Source organism: Cyanistes caeruleus, chromosome 2 (genome assembly GCF_971803275.1).
Source record: "Cyanistes caeruleus chromosome 2, bCyaCae1.hap1.1, whole genome shotgun sequence".
Classification (NCBI taxonomy): Eukaryota; Metazoa; Chordata; class Aves; order Passeriformes; family Paridae; genus Cyanistes; species Cyanistes caeruleus.
Window position 1 is genome coordinate 116,329,391 of NC_141702.1, and position 21,047 is coordinate 116,350,437.

Genomic DNA, 21,047 nt, shown 5'->3' on the forward strand with positions numbered 1-21,047 from the left:
CCCTTGCAAAATTAAATTACACCAAATGCATGTTGTGAATAAGCTGCAGGCTTTCTCCCTTTTTTTTTCTGCCAAAAAAACCACCACTGGTGGAGTACTGACCATATCAGCGTTTCATTTGGAGCTAAACACCTACAGGTCCATTCTGATTTGAAGGTAATGGATTGCCACTCCACCAGATGTAACAAAAACTAACATTTTTACTAACATGAGTAAAGCTGGCCAGCATTCAGCTCTGGAGTTACTTCTGCTCATCTAGAAGAGCTGCCAAAAAGGAACACTGCTAGAAAAAAAACACAAGTGAAGAGAGAAATCAATACACTAAGCACTTCCTAAGTGATTTTTTTTAGGAGTTCTCTTGATGGTTCCCACTTTAGAGGTCTCCCTAATCTTTTTTCAGTGTTAATGCCTCTCCCTAACAGAGATGCCAAATCAGGAATTGCACTCCCTTGGAGCAAAAGAGCACAAACCTACGTCCAAACACTGATGAGCTACAAAAGCATCCCATTTCTGCTGGCAGCAAGCGAAGGAGGGACCCAAGAGCCTCTGTCCAGCTCCGAATCAGCTTTTCATTGGTGTGATGTGCCCTGGGCAGGACGTGGCAGCTCCACAGCCACCTCTGCCCTTCTGTTCCACACCACAGAGCAGAACCTGGCTGCCTGCCCTTGGCTGGGGACTGGAGCAGGTTCTGCAGTGCTTCATCAGACGCTGCCCATGGTTATCAGCTGGCCCCACATTAACCAGGAATACAACAAAAAACCAAATCCAACAAGACATTCAACATGGTCAGGTTCTTTGTCCCTCTGAGGTGGAATAGTCTCCAATTAATACTGTTTTCATACTTGCTTTTAAGGTACTGTGGTCCAGTGCACAGATGTTCACAAAATTCAGTATCAAGCTGGCAATATATTGCTTTCCTGACAACAAACCATTCCCAGATTTAATGTACATTTGTCTGATGACCTTGCAGGAGGGATGAAAGAAGGGCTTTGATGAAAGAAAGGGTTAGCTTTTGTCAGCTAACATAACACAAAAATACAGCAGTAGCCTTGCTTGTATTCTATGACAGCGCTCCTTATTTTACAGATGGAGCTGAAAGATCTATAAATCTACTTAAGCAACAGGGATAAAGATCCTCAGTTCTCTTCTTTTCATGCTCAGCATTTTCAAATCACTGCCTGTGCAAAGGAGGAAAATCCTGTAACAAGTGGAATTCTGAAATGAAGTATATAGGAAACATTTTGGTCTTCGAAAAAAAAGCATTTTTGATAGAAATCAGGGTACACTGGATTGTTAGTGGTGCTAGAGCTGAATATTTTCCAATTTTCAAAATATGGTTCAGTACCTTCAATCTGTCATGGTAACTCCTGAATGGCTCCCTATACACAAATATTATTCCAGATTCACAGAGGGATCTGGATCCTGGTATCTAATCCTAGAAAATCAACAGTCATGAAAAGAAACAAAACCAAACATCAGCGCAGCTTAAGCTCAGACCCCCTTAGGCTGAGACAAGAGGCCAAAATCTACACTGCAGGCTGGAACAAGCACTGTGTTGTTTTTCCCTGACAAGATCAAACACTGTCAAACATCTCTAGAAGGAGAAGGGGCAAGAAAAATCAATCAAAGAAGCACTCTCTTAGCTTTTGCTGTCGGACTGAAATGCTTCTGAGGCACTTAGTGACCCTGTGTTAGCTGAGGATCAGCGATGAAATGTGGGCAGAACTGGCAGAGTGAGCAAGTAAGTTTGGCCTTTCAGCTCTATTTTAACCATCAACCTTTTATTCAGGCAGGGTTAAAAGGACAAGAATTATGAAAGGTTAAAAATCACCATAGCCTACAGCTCCTGAAATTCCAGACAAGGCCATGCATGGCTTATTGACCGACGGGGTCAGTGTTACCCAGACCTCTTGAGATTTTACCTTCCCTTTTCCAGTGCAGTGTCTCTAGAGCTCCACTCCACTTATCCCAGGAAAGCCAGGGAGGCAAGGAGGCATTGCCCTCTGATTTTGGTGTTCAGTGTCTGGGACTGGCTGCCAAGGACTCCATAGTTGAAGGCTCAGGAAGCCCACAGAGAATTGTTTCCCACCTCTCCCCAAGAAAGGCTGGCAGGAATTCCTGGCACTTGCCCCTCAGCCAGCAGATGTCCCCATTCTCTCAATGCAAACATCTCAAAACTCCTCTTTGCTCCAAGAAAATCACCCTTCCTCTCACTCCAGGCAGCCACAACAAGGAGACCTGAGGAGTGACAGTGCCAAACCTCTTCCCTATCCTGACCAACCACAACGCTGATTTTTACAGGGTATCTCCGTGAAAATACTGCAAGTATTTTCACAAACATAAAAGGGATCCTTCTGACTTTCAAATATTCCACCAGGAAAGCTGAGGCTCACATGCTCTGTACTGGGAGCTGCCCAATGTGTCCAGACTGCTACCACACTTCAACAGCTTCCTACCCTGGAGTGGCTTTTCCAGCATTGGAGATGCCTACTCTGATTCTGGAGGAATCACTTTGGCTGCTCTTGAATGCAAACTAAGAGAAACACAGTGAAGCTTTCATAGTGGAATCAACCTCCTGGCTATGGAGAACCAGGGCTACAGTTGTCAATTTACTGATAATTCCACAGTGGCACAGCCAAGAATGTACATTAAAAGGCAGAAAAGCACATGCAAAGCACCAATAGTTAATTGCAGGCTGGGATATAAAGATTTCTTTATACATGAAATTCTTTAAACATACATGAGATTCTTTAAACATGAAATAACACACTGGGCACAGTTAAGCTGAGGTCATATATTTAAGGCAGTCATGATACAGAAATGTTTATCACATGGGCTAGGAGTCATAAGCCACATACTTCCACAGTGGGACACAGACAACAGCAGGAGGCTTCTAGAAATCTGTTTAAGAGTGTATTGCACGTTCCTTGAAAAGTTTTGCTTTGAAACATCAAAACAAGACAAAGCTTTGGGAAAACAGAACTTTTCTGTAATATATTTGTGGAATATTCCCATGGGAATCTTCTGCTACTTTCTATTTCCCCTCTTAACAATATGATTTGGGCAAATGTTTAATAGCTTGATCCAGGAGGAAAGAAAATCAGGGTCAATCAGGCTGGGTTGGCTGGGCAACCTGGTATAGTGGAAGGTGTCCCTGCCCATGGCAGGGGAGTTGGAACTGGATGATCTTTAAGCTCCCTTCCAACCCAAACTGTTGTATGATTCTATGAAACAGATTTTTTTTTTTTTGTAAATCAAAGAGGTTGATTAGTAGAAACACCAACAAAAGCAATCCATCTATGAAATGCTATGAAATGAATGAAATGCTTCATCTTACCAGAACCATTTTAAACTGAAAAAAACAATTTCTCATTCCAACTGAGAAGCTGAGAAGTTTAAGAATGTCAAAATGAAATGTTTTCAACTGCAGTTGACTTCCATGCCATGAATATTGTTAGCTGTGTGATAGAGCCTGCAGTTACATTTATGTTGTTTGTCAGCGTGTGAGTAATTAAGCTCATTCTGGTGCCTCACAGGTTAAACCATCAGTGTGAATCACTGTCACAGTAACACACTGGTAGAATACATCTATTTTCTATCAAATCCAACTAAAGGTGTAAAACCAGTGTAAAAGGCTGCTCCACTCTCCTTCCCACCCTGTCTCCCCCACGGCTGTTCCCCTCCCAACTGCACTGTCAGAGGAATGCATCAGCACTTCCCAAAGCCAGATTATCTTAAACACTGCTGGGAGCTTTGCCTCTAAACATGATTTTAACATTAAGGCTCTTCCTTGAATTGAATTAGGAGTGTTCACTGAACTCCTCTGCTAGCAGGGCATGGGGAAATGCCCTTTCAAGCAGAAGGGCAAAATCTCTGAGGTGGAGAGACGGTCCTTTCCAAGAAAACACCTGCAGCTGGGAAAGAACCACCAGGGCAAATTCACCTCTGATATCCACTAATATTAAGTAATGTTAAAGAAGCTGACTTAGGTTAATCTTTTAAGTTAAACTCCTTAATGCATTGCTAGAATGGATGAGCAAAGAAGACAAGAAGTCCAGATTTTGGGTTGCTGAAGTACAACAGCTTTACTGGACTAATGCTAGGGTTGGCAGCCCATGTGCCAAGGGCTGAGGCCTCACACCAGCACTTCTTCCCCAAGGAAATTCACTCTCAAATACTCACTGGCCTTTTCAACTGTCCTAGACTGAGGAAAACACATTATCCAATTACTAGGGCACAGAAAGTCCATCTGGGAAGTAAAAAAGAAAAATATACACATATGCTCTCATCTCTGATGTGTGTCTGTGTGTTAGTTTTAGCTCAGGATAATTTATATAACCTGATTTAATCAGGATTCCAAACATCAGGTTTTAAATTCCATCTTTTACAGTCACTCTCTACTACCACAGTGGAACTGCTTTAGGAGTGGACCTCGACAGCTGCTTGCAATCAGAGACAGAGTACACCCTATTTTGTGGATGCTTTAAGAGTGGAAATGAAAACCAATTTCTCAGCTGAAAACACCAATAAAATTTAAGTAGATAGAATGTAAATACCAGAGTTGGAGCTTGGAGACAAGTGGAGAGATAACAAACACACTCTTGTTGTTGGAGTGGCCATACTTGGAGCTCAGCAATGCCTTGGCCAGCCCTGCAGAGCACCAGGGACACTCGGGGGCTGCCCTGGGGCACAGGTGATGACAGATGACAACAGCCAGCCTGGGAAGGGCCCCGAGGAGAGGCTCCAGCACTGCCCACAGCAGGCACCAGCCCACCTGCCACAGCTGGGGCACCCCCAGGGGCTGTCCCACCCTGCCAGGGACCTGGCAGAACCTGCTCCCCAGTGGTACCACTCCATGCATGGATAGACTGAAAAAACCAGGAATTTACACCAATTTTCTTGGTGGTTACTAAGTTCCAGTTTAACCCAGCCTTCAGTAAGTAACAATTGCTTCTTTTCCAATTGTAAATCATCACCTAGAGAAGCAGAACCTTTCTGGACAGAAAGGTTCTGAGATTTTGTGTTTGAATCTGCCACTCAATTCCCTCATTTTAAAGTATCCCAATCAGGTACAGACCAATGCTGTGTTCCTCATGGCAACAGGGGAGACAGCAGAAACCACAGGTTTCTTGCACCTTTTTTCACATGTATGTTTCTTACACCTATTTTACAACCCTCACACATATTGGGAAGCTTAAGCTTCAGTCACTGCCCCTTCTCCTCCAAACTCTTGCCTCTGTCATTTCAAAGGAGGGGCTTATATTTGAACATGGATTAATTTGAGGCCTATTTTAAACTGCAGCAGCTGCACAGCTACTTAATGCTTGCTTCTTCTACAGGGGATTTACTGTGTCCCACAAGAAAGATGTTTTCTCCTGAACAAAAAAGGAAAAATTAAGCAAGAACACTTCTATGTGCAGATAGCTCCTAGAAAATTCTATTTTAGCACAGAAGTGCAGTAGCAAGTTGATGTATTTACCATATACCAAAGGTCAACACTGTACAGGCCAAATTCCCCGGCGAAGGCAACTTAGAAAGCTCTACATTGATTTTTTTGGCCTGATCTGCTTTATGCTCTCCCTTATGCCTCAAACATATATCAGATGAGGTAGATCATCACTGCTGACAGTTCTGGATATATATTTTGGTGGAAAGGCTCCCAAATACAGGACTCTGACTTCCATGGGCCTCTCAGAGCCTGCCCACTGCAGCATGACACACCATTTCTGTAAGGCATGGCTGTTAATGAGCAGTAGATCTTTTCAACAGCATAATTAGCTCATCTCTTGTGACAGTCTCTGTAATGGGCCAACACTTTCACAGACCAATTAGTCTAATACAGGTTATTGAGATCTAAGGTGGCTGGGAAACTTAACTGCAGCTGTTTTCAGAATAAATCAGAGATGCTGCTGGGCTAAGTATGAAAGTGAATGCTGCCAACATCTCCTTTGCTTTGCTTCTTTTTTCAAATGCTTTCAAAACGTAACTCTGACACGTTATTTCCCTTAAAGCCTGCTGAAAATACACACAGTAAAATCAATTTAGTGCACCCATGTAAGTTATACAAGTATTTCTCCTATAAAGGAGTTCACTCAGCATTACCAGTGTTTCCAAAGGTATGAATCCAAAGCAATGAAAGATAAACCAGGTCTGGCAAGGAATTTAGTGATGTTGCATTCAGCAAACAGTTTTAAAGGAGGGGATTTACCAGGTGTGTGATACTGATCACTATTTAATATTTATCTCACAGACAGAACAGATTATGATCCTAAATACCCTAAATACAGAAAGGAAAAGCAAAGACTGTGTATTTTAAAACCCCATGAATGTCTGGATCTCAGCTAGCAGTGTACTATCAGCACTCAGATCAGGTTTCTCAGAGCAGTTTACAGCTGAGTACCAGGGCAGGTGGAGCCCAGGACTTGCATGTGAACTGCAATCTCAAGTTCTCAGGAAAGATGACGTGTAAAGAAAGCACCATTGTTTCCTTAACACTGTTCCATGTCGACAGGAAACAGAAAAGAACCTGGGTACACCGGGATCCCCATAACTGCAGAGAATTTTCTTTCCTGCTTTTGTTTTTTCAAATAATATGAACCACACGATACAATTAGGTTATCAGAACAGAATTTTGAAGGGCTGAACTCCACCCACCAGGAAAATGTCAGTAATTGCACTTCCCTTCAGCATCCCTGTCAAGCACCCACAGCACCATCCTCACATGGTCTGCTGAGCCAACCCCACACAGCGACCCTGAACAGCTCAGGGAATGCTCTGTCCTATATGAAATGGTCTCAGTGTCTAATTTGGATAAATCACTGGTGCATGCACAGGCTGATAAAAAAAAAAAAAATCACTGTTTCCTCTCAGCACAGCACACACACACTCTCCACGTGGATGTTTGCTGGCCTTTGGAAGAGTGAGGCAGACACTAAACCTGGTGTTTCAGTCAGCCATGAAGGCAGACTTAGGAAAAACAATTGAGCACTGCTGATGAGTTAATTCCCACACAGTGTTTAATTGTGAAATACCTTGGCTATTTCTGTGTTTTCTGCTACCATGAAAGTGAAGCTGATGTTCACCAGATCTGTGCCACTGCAAACACACACTATCCGTCCTTCCAACTCATTTTCTGATTTTCCAACAGCCTCAAGTGCAGTTAGTATTTTGGGATCCTGTGAAACAGAATAAATAACTTGTTACTTTTGCAACACTTCTGTTGTGCAAGGCAGCATGGTAAAAATGCATTTTCACCTCCTTATACATGTACACCTTTAAACCTGTGTCAGTCATCTTAAATGAAAGATGAAACTTAGAAACATTGTGTGCAAACCTGAAAAAACAATATATTCTAACAGTTAGGAATATGATTGTGAGAACTCATATTTTCATCACGAAAAAGAAGAATTAATCACTCCAAGGACTGGAAACAGAGGAACAGTATTAATCTCTAAGTTAATTATTCCAATCTAGTTAAGTCCATAGTTCCTGAGAGTCACGATGTCTGTGACTTCTTGGCTGTTTCTTAGCGACGTGTCACACAAGCTGTTGTCTCTGCTGCAGGAGATCTAATGGGTATATTTTTTTATATTTTTTTAAAGACAGAACTGAAGTCTGAAGCACATTAATGTGGCTCTCAGCACAGGAAGCATGGGGCTGTCTGCATCACACCCCTTCTCTGTGGGGCAGAGATCTCGGTCTGCAGATTCCCAAGAGAATTTTTGTTACCTATAGTCAACACAAAACCACTCAACATGTGTAAGTGGAAATGGAGGGCTCACAACAAACCTTCTAAACTGAAGGCCTGGTGGAAGGAGAGCCACAATTCAGTGCAGAAAATCCTGCATATTTCTTCTGAGTACTACTGAGCATATTTCCAAAGTTTAGGGGCTCTCCAGAATTCCTAGCTAGTACTTCTGCTGATATTCTTTAAACAGGCAGACTGTGACCAGCTGCCCTCTCTGACCACCTAAATGTATAAAGAGGGATGCAAACAAATCTTTCTACATTTTATGCCAATGGAGCAAGAAGATAGAATAAATTCAAACAGATAGGAACAAAATATGGAAAATGAAACATTTTTTTTTCAGATCCTTAAAACAACTATCACAATAAACCGTTACAAGATAATTAAAAACTCCTGATATGTGCTCCTAATGTCTGTTCAGCTTTCCTCCTGAATCCTGTAGTACATCAGAAAGACCAGATGACTGAACCTTCCCACTGCAATCACAACAAATCACTTCAAAACTTCAAATTTTAGGCTATGACTGCAAAATAAAAACTGTGATGCTAGTTTTATTTAAAGAAATTAATGCCATCCTGCATTTCCCCTTCAGTTTAAATGAAATTGAATTGAATTGAAATGAAATGAAATTCAGTTGAAATGAATGCTTTGTTTAAATGAAGAGTATAATGTAACTACAGAGTACCTTGGGTACAGCTCCAAAGCGAACACTGTTGATCAGGGAGCATTCTAATACCTGTCCCTCCTGAAACAACAAAAAGGGTACAAGTTCAAAGGTCTGTTGAGACATGGTTCCATTGGGAATTTCAGCAAGAATAGACAGTGAATTTTATTGGCAAACACTGTTAATAAACACTAAGCAGTGTATTTCCCTTTAATATCAGTTAATTCCCTCTTAAACACTTCATTTCTGTCAATTCTAAAAGAATAGGATGAAGACTAGTTTTGTAAATAAACTGACACAATATTTTAGATTTTAAAAAAACAGAATATAAATCAAGTGCAATAACATATAATATACATTCCTGAAATAATTGTAATATACCTTTCCTTCGCTTTTCCAGCTCAGAAAAAACCCAAATTCATCCACTTGGAACAGACAGTTGCTTTCAAAGACAAAAGATTCCTATAGAAAAGAAAATACAGACCATTATTTTACTCAATTTGACAAATATCAATTAATTATCATGCAAAAATAAAGGATTGTTCTGTTTCTTCCCAAAGATCCTCCTGCAGAATTTGCTGTTCCCAAAAAAATAGAAACAAGGGAGGCAGGCTTCTAAAAAAGAGATCACTTTTAATGATTTGTCTTATTGTTGACACTTGAGACACTGGAATGCACATAATTAATATTTTCCTACCTCATTGCAACTAAATGAAGATATTTTATTTAATAGAAGCAAGGATTCTTACCTAATTAAAAAATCTTAATGAAATGGAATTTCAAAAAAACTATTGACATTTAAATGCTTTAAGGGAAAAAATACATAATTTGCCAATGCCATCTTCAGGATCAAATGGCCACATTTCCTTTTAACGTGCAGAATTTGGGAAGCACTTTTTCATTGCACTATGGCAGTGTACATGCTGTGAGTGCTTTGCAGCCAGAGTAACTGACAAGCAGAGCTTGAAGGATGTTGATCTGTAGAAGACATCAGGAAAGAATGGCATTCCAAAGAGATTAGGCAAGGCAAAAAATCAGATTAGCTGAATTTAAAAAGAAATTTCCTCCACACACCTCCAGCCTCAATTAGAGCATCATAAATTAAGCTTAAATGCAGGAAAACAGTGTGCAGAATCAATCACTTCTTCAAGAAAAAGAGGATCCAGAACTCCCTGACTTCCTTAATTGAAAACCGAGGAGCATTTGTGAGAAGAGTCCTCTGTGAGGAAACAAACCAAGCTCCCAACTGTGCCACAGAAAACCTGGAATAAACTGCAGCAACACTTGGAGCAGGAGAGGATCACAGGATGGACAAACAATGTTTTGCTCCACGGGGGGAAAGCAGGATCCCTTTCTGTGGGGTTTTGGTGCAGCAAATTCAGCTGCAAGGAGCAAGACCTGGGTGTCAGCTCCTCACCCACGTGTGCCCAGAATTATGGAGTCTCCCAGAGGTGCCTGCTGAGAACAGAACAAATTATTCCTGATGTTGTTCCTGTCACCACATCCAGGTGCAGGTGCCCATCGAGTGTCTCTGATATCACACTGAAATTTAAGCACTTAAAACTCTCTCTTGTATCTGGCCATTCTCTGGTTCTTGTTGAAGGTGCAAGAGAATAACCACAGGCTGTGCCCCCTCACTTAGCTCCTCACAGGCTGTTTCTGGAGCAATGTTTGCTGAAGGAAAATAAAGCTTTTCTGAGCCACCTTTTGAAGGAATTCCATGTCTGCCAGTATCTACTTCATTTATCTGGCCCCAAATCTGGAAATACAGGGTAAACCAACTATCCCTATCTTGTGATAAAAAATACCTTTTACTTACATTTCAAAAGATAAGAAAATACTAATATCCCTGAAAGCACTTACCTTCAACTTACAGAGATTTCCTGTTCAAACAAGATTAAAATATACCCTGATAAAATTATTCTTACCAGCATACCAATGCTGAGTATAAGGTAAACTTCTCAGCATTTTATTTCAGCTGCCTGTGTAAAATTCCCTGTTTTGCATTCCTTTAATAAATGTGGATTAAAGCATAGATGAAAGCAGGATCATAGCAATCATATTTCAGACAGAGTGCAGATTGATTTTCTGAAGTAGATAAAACCACTCCAGTTCTCAAATGATGCATTTGAATCAGAATATGAATGTTCTGTGTTCTCTTACTTTCCTTTGTAATAGGCAGGTCCTCAGTTTATATATTAAAAATAAAGCAGTATTCTCCCTCCCTCCATTTGATACATAGTACAAAAAATTGAAGGATCCACTTTATTTAATAATGTGCTTTATGAATCTGCAAAGATGAGAGTTTTATACATGTTAGATATTTTGATCCAATTCTCCCTTTCTCTTCCTCAGGGCTTATGTCAAATCAGAGGGATTAAATATATTTTAAATCCATTTCTTTTAAAAGCAAAAAAAACCCCAAAACCTATATAGCAATAAAGTGTGTTGGTATTGCCTCCCCACAGACATTTCTGAGAGTATTACCAGAAAAAAAAAGGTTCTTTGTGTACAATGAAAGCAAAACATGAAATATTCTAGAACTTCCGCATATTTAAAAAAGAATAGCAAATGAAAGGCAACTGGCCTCTTACCTCCTCATATCTATCAAACACAGCTCCATCTTGCATAAAAGAGGGAACTGGCTTCTGCCAGTTAAATTCATAAGGTTTTGCCATGATTACAGAAGAAAAACCTGAAATGGAATGGAAAAGCACAGTTCAATTACTGTCCTTCAAAAGGAGTGTTTCAAAGGCCAAGCAGGGGAAAAAAAAGTGACTTTTAGCTTTTTCTTTCACACAGAAGTACTAAAAAGTCACAGTGCATTTTCAAATCAAGAGCTTTCCTCCTAGGATTATTTTTGTTTCATATCTTTAAAATGGAAAATACTTGTAAAATGTGTGTATGAACTTAATTATTTGAAAAACACTTGCACTGTAACTTCTAGAGTACAATGAGGCTGGGATTAACCCAGCTCTAGGTGACAGAATACCACAACCCGTAAAGCAGACAAATGCTTCTTTTTTGACTGGAAAACATCAGATGTCACAGAGAGAGATTGTATTTTTTTCTTAACATCCTAAACTGTTACATACATCCTAAAATGCTACAGAGGCAAAATACATTTTTCATTTTAAATTTCATTTATGTTAAATTCCTGGGTATTTTCAGACATATTTTATCTATAACTCAAGATATGAATAATATATTTGTCAAAATGCATAGGGAAAAATACTGTTTAGAGATAAAGGCCATTAAATTAAACTAGGTAGTTGTATTGTGCACTTCTGCAAGAGAACAAATGTGAATAAAATCATTAGTTAAAAATAAAACCCAGAAGTCATATTGTATGGAAACCAGCAAATTATCCAGTAACCTTTCCATTGCCTTCCCGATTACACTGGAAGAGGCAGAAAATGGGGCAAAAAACCTAAATACTCTGAAATACTGAAGTTCATTTAATCTGAAGTGGTTGCTCCTGCTTCCTAATGCCATGTAGGACACACAGAACCCTGATTATACACGGGAGCAGAGAGAGTGGCAATACCCTTGGCAGCAGCAAGGCAAGAGAAGGCTGAGTGCTGGATGTCAGGGAATCCTGCTGCGGGATGGGATACGGAGGGTGACAGCAGGACACGGCCACACCACTGACCTCACCCTGTCCTGCTGGTGCCAGCCCTGCACTGCCAGCTGGGGGTGTTCAGCCACTCCTGAGTGTCCCCAGAGCCACCACACGGGTTCAGGGTGACTAGCTCTGAACTGGATCTGCTGCAGCACAGGCACAAGGCCCAGGAAAATGTGTCCAAGTGAGAAGAATGAAGAGTCTACATAAAACTCCAGGGAAAGCATGAGAGCCTGGGCAATCCGTGCAGACAGAGATGCCTTCTTTGAATTTTAAACCCAGAATAAACACAAGTGCTTAAAAGACTCTAACAGCTTTGTACTATGCCCTTTGTCTGTCTTGTTTTCATCTGCATAAAACATCTTCTAACAAGAAAGAGAACAAAAGAACTGTTAAAAGACTCTGTCCAACATTTGCTTTAAGAACAGTTATTTTGGTAATTTTCCACTGAAAAAATAACCCTACTACTTCAAACACATGAAGGTACATTTTCATGTTAACCTGCCCTTTTTTGGTCACTGACACAGAAATCAAAAATACAGTTTGAAAGTCATAATACATGTCACTCTTAAGTGTTCATTTTCATTAAAAACTGGATGAAAATTCAAAATAATAGATCTCTAGTCCCTAATCTTAAAGCAGAAAAGAAAGGCTAAATGATATTTAAACTGTTAGTCTGCACCTCTTTTCTCCCAATGAAGAGATGCTTTGAAGAAAATGGATCATCTATATCCAATATCTTATCAAAAGACCCCTTTTCTTTTTGCCAGTCCTGTGCATTTGGCCCTTGCCTCTCTGTAAATGAGGAATATCATCTTACTAGTGAAGGTTATGAGATGTTTTGAGATCCTTTCAAGGAACATGCCAAATGATTATTTTTTATTTTCTTTAATACATATAATTCTCATGTCTCTTCCAGTTTAGATCAGCCTAGAGCTGCTTTTCCCTCATTTCCTGAAGGAAGCTGCATAACAGGGCAGCCACCCCATTGCAGTAGTGTGATGGGGTCATGTTCTATGCATCTCATGGACTTCACACAGTAGCTCATATTAATCACAACAAATTAGAAACTTAGTGTTTGTTCTTGTGGCAAAGGAAACTTAAAACATACACACCTGAAGTGATAACCACTATTTTTATGGCATGGTGGCTGTTCCCCTATCTATTTAAATGTCTTTTATTATCAGAATGGTCTCAAGAAGGAAAGCTCCTTCAAATAAAACAGGTAGTTCATGCTACGAATGCAATAAATGCTCCCATCCTTCTGGGAAAAGCTGACACATTCTGTGCTAAAACATCAGAAATGTGGTGGCACTTTTAAGGCTGTGAAGAATACTCCTCCACAGTCCCAAGCTTATATAAATGGCTTTTACCCTTTTATACTGGTGCTGAACCCCACACAAACCCAGATTTAAAAGCCTACAAGTTCTGCAAGTGCTCTGAACTCCCGTGTAAGGAACATCCTAATGCTCCTTCCAGCACCTGGCACTCTGAAACCTGGATGTAAAGAGTGCTTGAGCACACACTTAACTCTCAGACTGACTCATTACCTTAACACCACACACAAGAACTTGGTTAGCTCATGGTCACAGAAATAAATCCCTCCTTCACAGGGGTCTTCTCCTTTATCTGGGTACTCACACAGTCTGATGAACTTGTTATTTCATCGCTGAGACATTAAATAGAAGGAGCTCCTCAGTTCGTGCTGCAATGCGCATTTTTCAAACCTTGCAGTCAGCCTGAGCCCTCTCCACTTTTCCAGCTGCTTTCTGAAGTCAGGGGTCTGGACCAGGACACAGCAACCCAGCACCACCCTCTGTCACAGGAACCAGGATTGCAGCCTTTCAACTTATTTGCATAACCTCGTGTTTTAGCGGCAAGAAAACACGCCTGATTGCTCATAACTCACCAAGCAATCAAGTTCTGTCTCGGGGACTCCAGCTCCTTGTTATTTCCCACCTTACCAATCTCTAGTTCTGCTCTCGCAGGTCACTTCAGTTTACAGATGAACTGAGACAGATGAAGTGTGAGGGAAAGACAGCTTGAGTACATGCAGCGAGGAGTTGGAGGAACATTTTTAAGCCTTATGCTTTGGCAGCTGTGCAGAAGGTGAAGAAAATTCTCTCTGCTTTTAGAAAAGCTCTTTTCAGTCTCTCACATTTCTTACACTTCTCTCAAAAGTCCATTTTTTTCTTAACACTGTTAGCTTTTAAGATCACCAAACCAAAATACAAAATATTCCCCTGTCACTCATTAGACCTCTGTTAGTCTTCATCAATTTTTAGCAGTTCAAAGAGAGTGAAAAACAAAACCAATCCCAACCAGCAAACCTGATCAAACATGACACTGTAGCATTCATATGGCTGCAAATATATGCATGCATATATCCTTACTATGATGAGAATCAATAATTACCCTCTTTAGAGAAATTCAATAACAATGAAATGTGTGAAGATTCACCTGGGAGACACAGAAGGTTAAGGAACTAAATTTAAAGGCAGCAAAATTTTAATTTGAAAGCTTTTATACCGCCTTTAAAAACTGAAATCAAATCTTCTTACTGACTTAAGAGTTCTCACAGTATAACAACTCCTCTGAATACATACCATTCACAAAAGGAAAAGAACACTCATATAAATGCACACCAGGACTTAATTAATGACTCCAAGGGAGAGGCAGGTGAAGTGCAGTAGTTGAATGCCTCTTGCAGTATCTGTCTTTCTTTCAACAGTGATTTATGCCTGAAGGCCTGATTTGGATCACATGAAATTCACCTGGAGTACCCAAGGAGGGAGGACACAAAATTAACCATATCCAGAAAAGCATTAATTAACACAAAAGTCTTCCTCTTTTGTAAGCTTGGGCTACACTAAGCAAAATCTGGGGTGTGTGGACTATAAATCCTGGGTTTTTTCATTCTTTGACCAAAAGAAGGACAAGGTGTGGCTGAACAGGAGGAGGAAAGGATTCTGTTAATACGAACGAGACAAATGTTTGGGGAAAGAGGTGATATTCTAAACTAATCCCCAGGGCTGGCTAGCATGATGGATAGGATACTCCTTGGATCCCATAAACATCCTGTCAGTGTTTGAGACACTGCTGGAAAGGACAGCAGAGTTCCTTAGAGCTGACCCCCCCCCCCAGTTTCAAACACACAAACTCACAATTTCCGCAGTTTGCTTAGCTCCGAGTATTGTAACAGGACTTGTAAATTTTTTTTAGTCATTATTATTTTTGCCTCTGGAATGAATCCCTATTTGCTGAGTGGGAAGTGAGGAGGCTCCACACTCTGTGTTTGCTATTTCACCAACTGCCTCTTGGAATTACACCCCCTAAACTTGCCCCAGTTACTGTCTCTGTAGTTTTCACAGACAGTACCCACCCAATAGTATGCTGACTTTAGTAATCTTGCCCATGAATATATGTTTTTCTTACAGATACAAGGAAGCAATTAAAAAACCCCAAAAAACAAATCTATTTCCCATTCCCAGTTACCCTAGGACATCCCCCCCACCTTGAAGTACGTCTAACCTTCCCCATCATTCCTGTTTAGTAAACGAGATTCTTCATTACAAAGACAGCCAGATGTAGATGAACAGAATTCCCTAATTTTTGGAGTTTTCTATGGAGTTCATCCCAGTCCAGCAAGTCTCCCTGCAGAGCTGTGGACTAGAGTGAAAATCCAGCTGTCCATGACGAAACAGGCAGTGGAGCACTGAAATTCTTATTAAAATGCCCCTTTCATTTTTTAATGATGCTTTGAAGTACTTTCATACTCAAATACTATAAACATTTCTAGAAACTTGAAAAAAAGTCAGATCTTCATATATTTACTCCTCAATATAAAATTCATTTGGTCATAAAGGTACTGACATTAACGTAAGCAAAATGGAGAGACAGGATGGTTTTTAAACATAAAACCTTGGTGTCAACTCTAGAACTTAAAATTCAGAGTAAGTTTTAGGAAAATAAAAGTAACAATAGTGTGAATCCTAAGTAAAAAGTAACAGGGACAGCCACACTGCTGAGTTTCTGCAGTGCCCACACTATACTATAAAACAATTCCAAGATTTCACAGCTCTCCTGACTGTTTCACAGTCAAATTTTGCTGGTTTGGTTTTTGTTTTGTTTTTTCCTTTTTTAAAAGAGTAATTTTTCATCAGGCTATTTTAAAACACATTATTCCCACAGCTAATGCAAGCAACTTAAAACAGTTCTCCCCAAAACAAGGTCCAGGAGCAACAACAGACATACAACAGGCGCCTGAGCATGCATTGTCTAGCACCAGTCTCAATTTCCATTTTGTCTCATTTCCCACTTCATTTTAATTGCTGGAATGCCCTGGCATGCAGGGCCAGCTGAGGGGTTAGACCACAACAAGGAGAGGCCTGTTCTGAGCTGATCTTTTGAGCATTTCCCCCAGTTCAGTGAATGCACAGCTCAGAAATGAGCACCTGCTCCTGGTCCTGCCTTCAGGTCCCAACTGTGCCCCAGTCACCACCTCTGATGACAGCCACTGTTTCTAACAAGCAGAATTCCTAGGATAAAACACAGTGCTCAAACATCACCTCCCAGCTTCCTGACATTTTTTTGTTGTTGTTCTAATAGCTTCCTCTAGAGTTTTCCCCAGCCTTCCTATTCATTTGAAAACTCTCATTTTTTGACTTATGTGCTTACCACCCATTCTTTTTTTTGGGGAGAGCATTTGCATTTATGAGTAGTGAATGGTGTATAAAGAGATATGCTGGTTTTGTAAATAAGCTTATTCTGGTATATTTCCAACAGTGCAACAAAACTATGTTCTGACAATTAGAAATACATTTCAATCAAGCCATTATGGAAAGCTTCTCAGGTGATTCACTGAGGTCTAATTCCTCACAAACTTCTAAATTACAGACATTTGTAGGCCCAAGAAGGCAAATTATTTCTCTGCTCAGTGGCAATACAGAGCCACTGGAGCAGAGTTTCCCTTTTGAATTGATCACCAAAGTCATCTCGACTCATCACAAAGACTCAATATTTGACAGGACTGGGATCAGTCTTTGTGTGCCACCATTGTAAATCAGCTTTATTAGTTTTACTTGCTAACCAAAATGAGCCTTCAGAGAGATGCCACTTGAAATGCCTGGAAAAACAAAAATAATGTGGCAATTGCAACACCAAATTGTTAAAAAAAAAAAAAAAAAAGTAAAATTTTACTCATTTTCAAAATAAACTCCTAAAGCAGAATCTATACATATTCCTAGAAAATGGTATGAATTGAATAGTGAGCTAAAAATGCAGAGCTATCATAACTGGACATTACTAAAAACTTAAGTGTTAAAAAATAATAAACCAGACACACAAAACTAAAAACTTCATGGAATAAGTTGTTTTTACTATTCTTTCCTTCCAGTGATAGGAAATTTGAGTGTTCATATTCTCAAATCTGTAACAGCACAGGTGAGAGGAAAAGGTAAAGGCACAGATCTCCCCAAGGGATTATTTCAGGAGGGAAAATGCTGATAATGCTGTGAATTATACAGAGGATTTAGCAATCTGACTCATCACAAGACAGTGAATGACAATTGATTTTCATTTACACATATTATTTAGTATGCTTCTAACAGTAACATTTTGCTTTAGATCTGTCAAGTGAACTTCATTTCATAATGTGAACATGTGATAGGGAACCATTCCCTAGAACCTTCCCCAATTTGTCTCATTACAATAACACCAAGCATACAAAATATTAAGCTGTCTAAAAATGTGGAAGATGCTACATTTTTTATCTTTAGTCAAGTAGAAATCTTAGAGGTGTTCAAGATTTATTTAGTATAATATCAAGTGTTCCATTTCCTGGAAGCCATCTCGTCCCCAGGTAGTAATAGAGAGCAAATTGCACTTTGATGAAAACAATAGTTTGTGTAATCGCTGCCAAGATCCTTTCTGAATTGCTGTAGCATGTGATAGAAGTATACAATGTATCTAGATTTAACCAGCAGTGACTTTTATTAAGTTTAATTACTTCACTCTGTGGCGTTCAATAGAAGGCAGTGTTAAAACAAAGGCTACCTCATGGAATAATAAACAAACAAACTAACTAACATGTAGCACTTGGAAAACATCTCAAGTATTTCCTGATTACTGAGGCCCAAACTCTCTCTTTACAGATTTGTAAACTCTGACACCTTGTGTCATTACAGCAACAAACCCTAAAGGAATGGGATTTGTCAGATTTGTTAAAAAAACCAAGTTTTCAATACGGTGTTTGGGCAATTAATACCATACTTAATTTCTACTGCTGTTTAATCTGCTGTTGACAGGTAACACATCTTAGGTCAGTGAGTAGTGTTTCTCTCTTTTAGGTACACCTGTACAAATTGTTTGTGCAAATTATTTGAATGGTGGGATTATTATTATTCAATTATTAAAATTGTGGGAGATTTTGACATTTAGAACTTCAGTTTCTTCTTTTTAGCCTCATTCTGGAGCTTTGTGCTCTAAATAACCTCAAGCAGAAGTGGTTCCAGTACTTTAATGTGATAAGAAGACAGGAATAAATGCTTGAAATTAAAATTCTAAAAAGAGTTCAGATGGGAATACAGATAAACACCAAACAGCCTTAAGTGAGCATCACTCCAATTACAAATGCAAGAGTTCGGGGATCCAAGGAGAAAACAACTGCAAGATTCTAAGACCGAATTATTAACTACAAATACCATACCAATACATACACAAACTTCCAAACTGCATTAATACCAGCAGTCTTTCCTTTTTCAGTACAAGGAAAAGTTTTGGAAAGAACACAATGTAGTACCTCAAACAAAACTAAAACAAACTACAGCTATCAGCTGCTCCGTGACCACATCCTGAGGACACAGTTGTCTGTTTCCAAACACTGACACAGGCCCGGACTTTGTATTAATAAAATGCAATGAAAGGTCAAGATCATATTTTTGTAATAACTTCTAAATCCCTGTGTGTTTGAAATAATCCCTCCTATGGTCAGGTACTTTAGTTCAAACCAAACTTTATTAAAGTTTGGACATGATTTATTAGGATCTTTTTCAAAATATACAGATATATTAAAAACTAATAAGCTGTGAGGAACGTAGATGTTTCTTTAAAATCTAAAATTAGGAATGTGACATTATAATTTGCTGGTTTTCTGGACGATTTCTGAGAAAACAAGAGTGACCCACGTTGCTGGCTTAAAATTTCAGACAAAGCTAAGGTGATCTTTGGCAATTGTTCCAGCAGTCTAAAATGCATTAATATCAAAAAGCTGCATTCATTATTTGACAGTTGGCAGCGCGTTAAAAGTAGGTATTTGTTGGAAGTTTAAACTAATTACAAATTTATTAGTATCCTGGATAAAGCCTAGGAACCACAGTCACCATGAAAATGCACAGGGGGGTTATACTTTTAAGATTGTCATTGTGCAGTTCAAGCCATGACATTGGTAAGAAGATTTCTGTATCTATCACAGAGGATGCCATGCTGCCCAGATTCCATCTCAGCACCCACCTTCCACCCTAGAGACAGGGGCTTTCACATTCTCTGCTTTAAACTGGAAAAGATAATATGGAAAGAAAAGCAACACAGACCTTGCATCTGTACTTGATCAGTTCCTTCCTTTCCCTTTCCCTTTCCCTTTCCCTTTCCCTTTCCCTTTCCCTTTCCCTTCCCTTCCCTTCCCTTCCCTTCCCTTCCCTTCCCTTCCCTTCCCTTCCCTTCCCTTCCCTTCCCTTCCCTTCCCTTCCCTTCCCTTCCCTTCCCTTCCCTTCCCTTCCCTCCCCTCCCCTCCCCTCCCCTCCCCTCCCCTCCCCTCCCCTCCCCTCCCCTCCCCTCCCCTCCCGTCCCCTTGTTTTCATCTCCCTTTATCATCACCCCTGAGTCACATCTCAAAGGTAGGGAATGCAGGCAGGGCATTATCAGCTGGTTGGAATGGAAATTATCCTCTGTCCTCCTGCCCAGGCCAGCAGTAAATCCAACCCCTGGGTAGGAGAAATTTCTAGGCACAGCTTTTTTTTCCTGCTCACTTCTGTGACAGGCCCAGGCTCAAGTAAGCACAGCAGCAGAGCTGTGAGCTGCCCTTGCTGAAGTGTGGCTGGAGCAGACTGCAGCTCCCCATGGAGATTTTAGTTGGCTGTTTTCATTTTATTTTTCTGCCAAGATTTCAAGTTCACATCACAAAAAAAAACCTCCCAGTAAGTATCAGGAGAAGAAACTATATGGGGCTCACAGCGTGTACTTCAACACTCGTGTGCAAAAAGCAGATCTGGGAATTAGAATGTCATTTAATGGATGGGGAAAAAATAATAACTGCCTGGCCTAAACCCAGTTGTAGAAGTTTAACTTGTCTATTTTTCTCATCCCCAGACCCTCTGCCTGTTATATGCAAAACCAACATTCATCATCAATTGCTCAGGAAAAACACATCCCCTTTGGGGTAGGTAGGAGTCAAAGGATCCATGCTGCAGCTGGGGGTAAGCCAACCAGCTCTGGCGTCCTGGGTGGGCATTTTGCTATTTCCCATTTTCCTATTCCTCCCTCTAAAGAATGAGGCTAGCAAGACTTGTCTTAATTACAGAATTAGTAATGGTAAGTACCCCTTTGATCACCAATAACACCCCATGCTAGCTCATTAACAAAGTGGGCATTTTGCAGGAGATGGGATTGCCCTGGCTCTAAACACAGTGTATCACAACTAGGCAAGGCTGAAAATAAACTGCTGCCTATAACTTGGAAATCCAAAAGCCCTCTTTCCAGCAGGATAAATATGGACAGCAATGTTGGAGATACACAAGGCTATCACTTATTTATATCTTTAATTTTGTAGAGAAGCAAGAAGGAAAGCAACTGGTTAACTTTCCCTGAACTTTTAGTTATTATTCCTTCATTATGGTAGGTAGGTGGCAGAGTAAGCATTTCTTGTCAATTTGTTTCAGCCACATTTCTTTCTTTTAAAATGGTTATTCTGCCACTGCCCAAAAGCTCTGAAATCAATAGGAAAGATTGTGCTGAAAATG

The 21,047-nt window shown here is 40.1% G+C and overlaps 1 protein-coding gene across 17 annotated transcripts in view; it reads right to left on the reverse strand.

Annotated features, from left to right (window-relative positions):
- The window catches only part of PLCB4 (phospholipase C beta 4), a 185,811-nt gene that overhangs the window by 73,766 nt on the left and 90,998 nt on the right, over positions 1-21,047 (reverse strand). For all 17 annotated transcript variants that reach the window (XM_086873594.1, XM_086873564.1, XM_086873575.1 and 14 more), the window contains 4 exons: positions 11,006-11,106; positions 8,793-8,873; positions 8,433-8,492; positions 7,032-7,175 (listed from right to left, as the gene is read on the reverse strand). In XM_086873594.1, coding sequence (XP_086729720.1) covers positions 7,032-7,175; positions 8,433-8,492; positions 8,793-8,873; positions 11,006-11,089 — 369 coding nt within the window. In that variant the 5' untranslated portion in view covers positions 11,090-11,106. The remainder of the gene's footprint in view (positions 1-7,031; positions 7,176-8,432; positions 8,493-8,792; positions 8,874-11,005; positions 11,107-21,047) is intronic.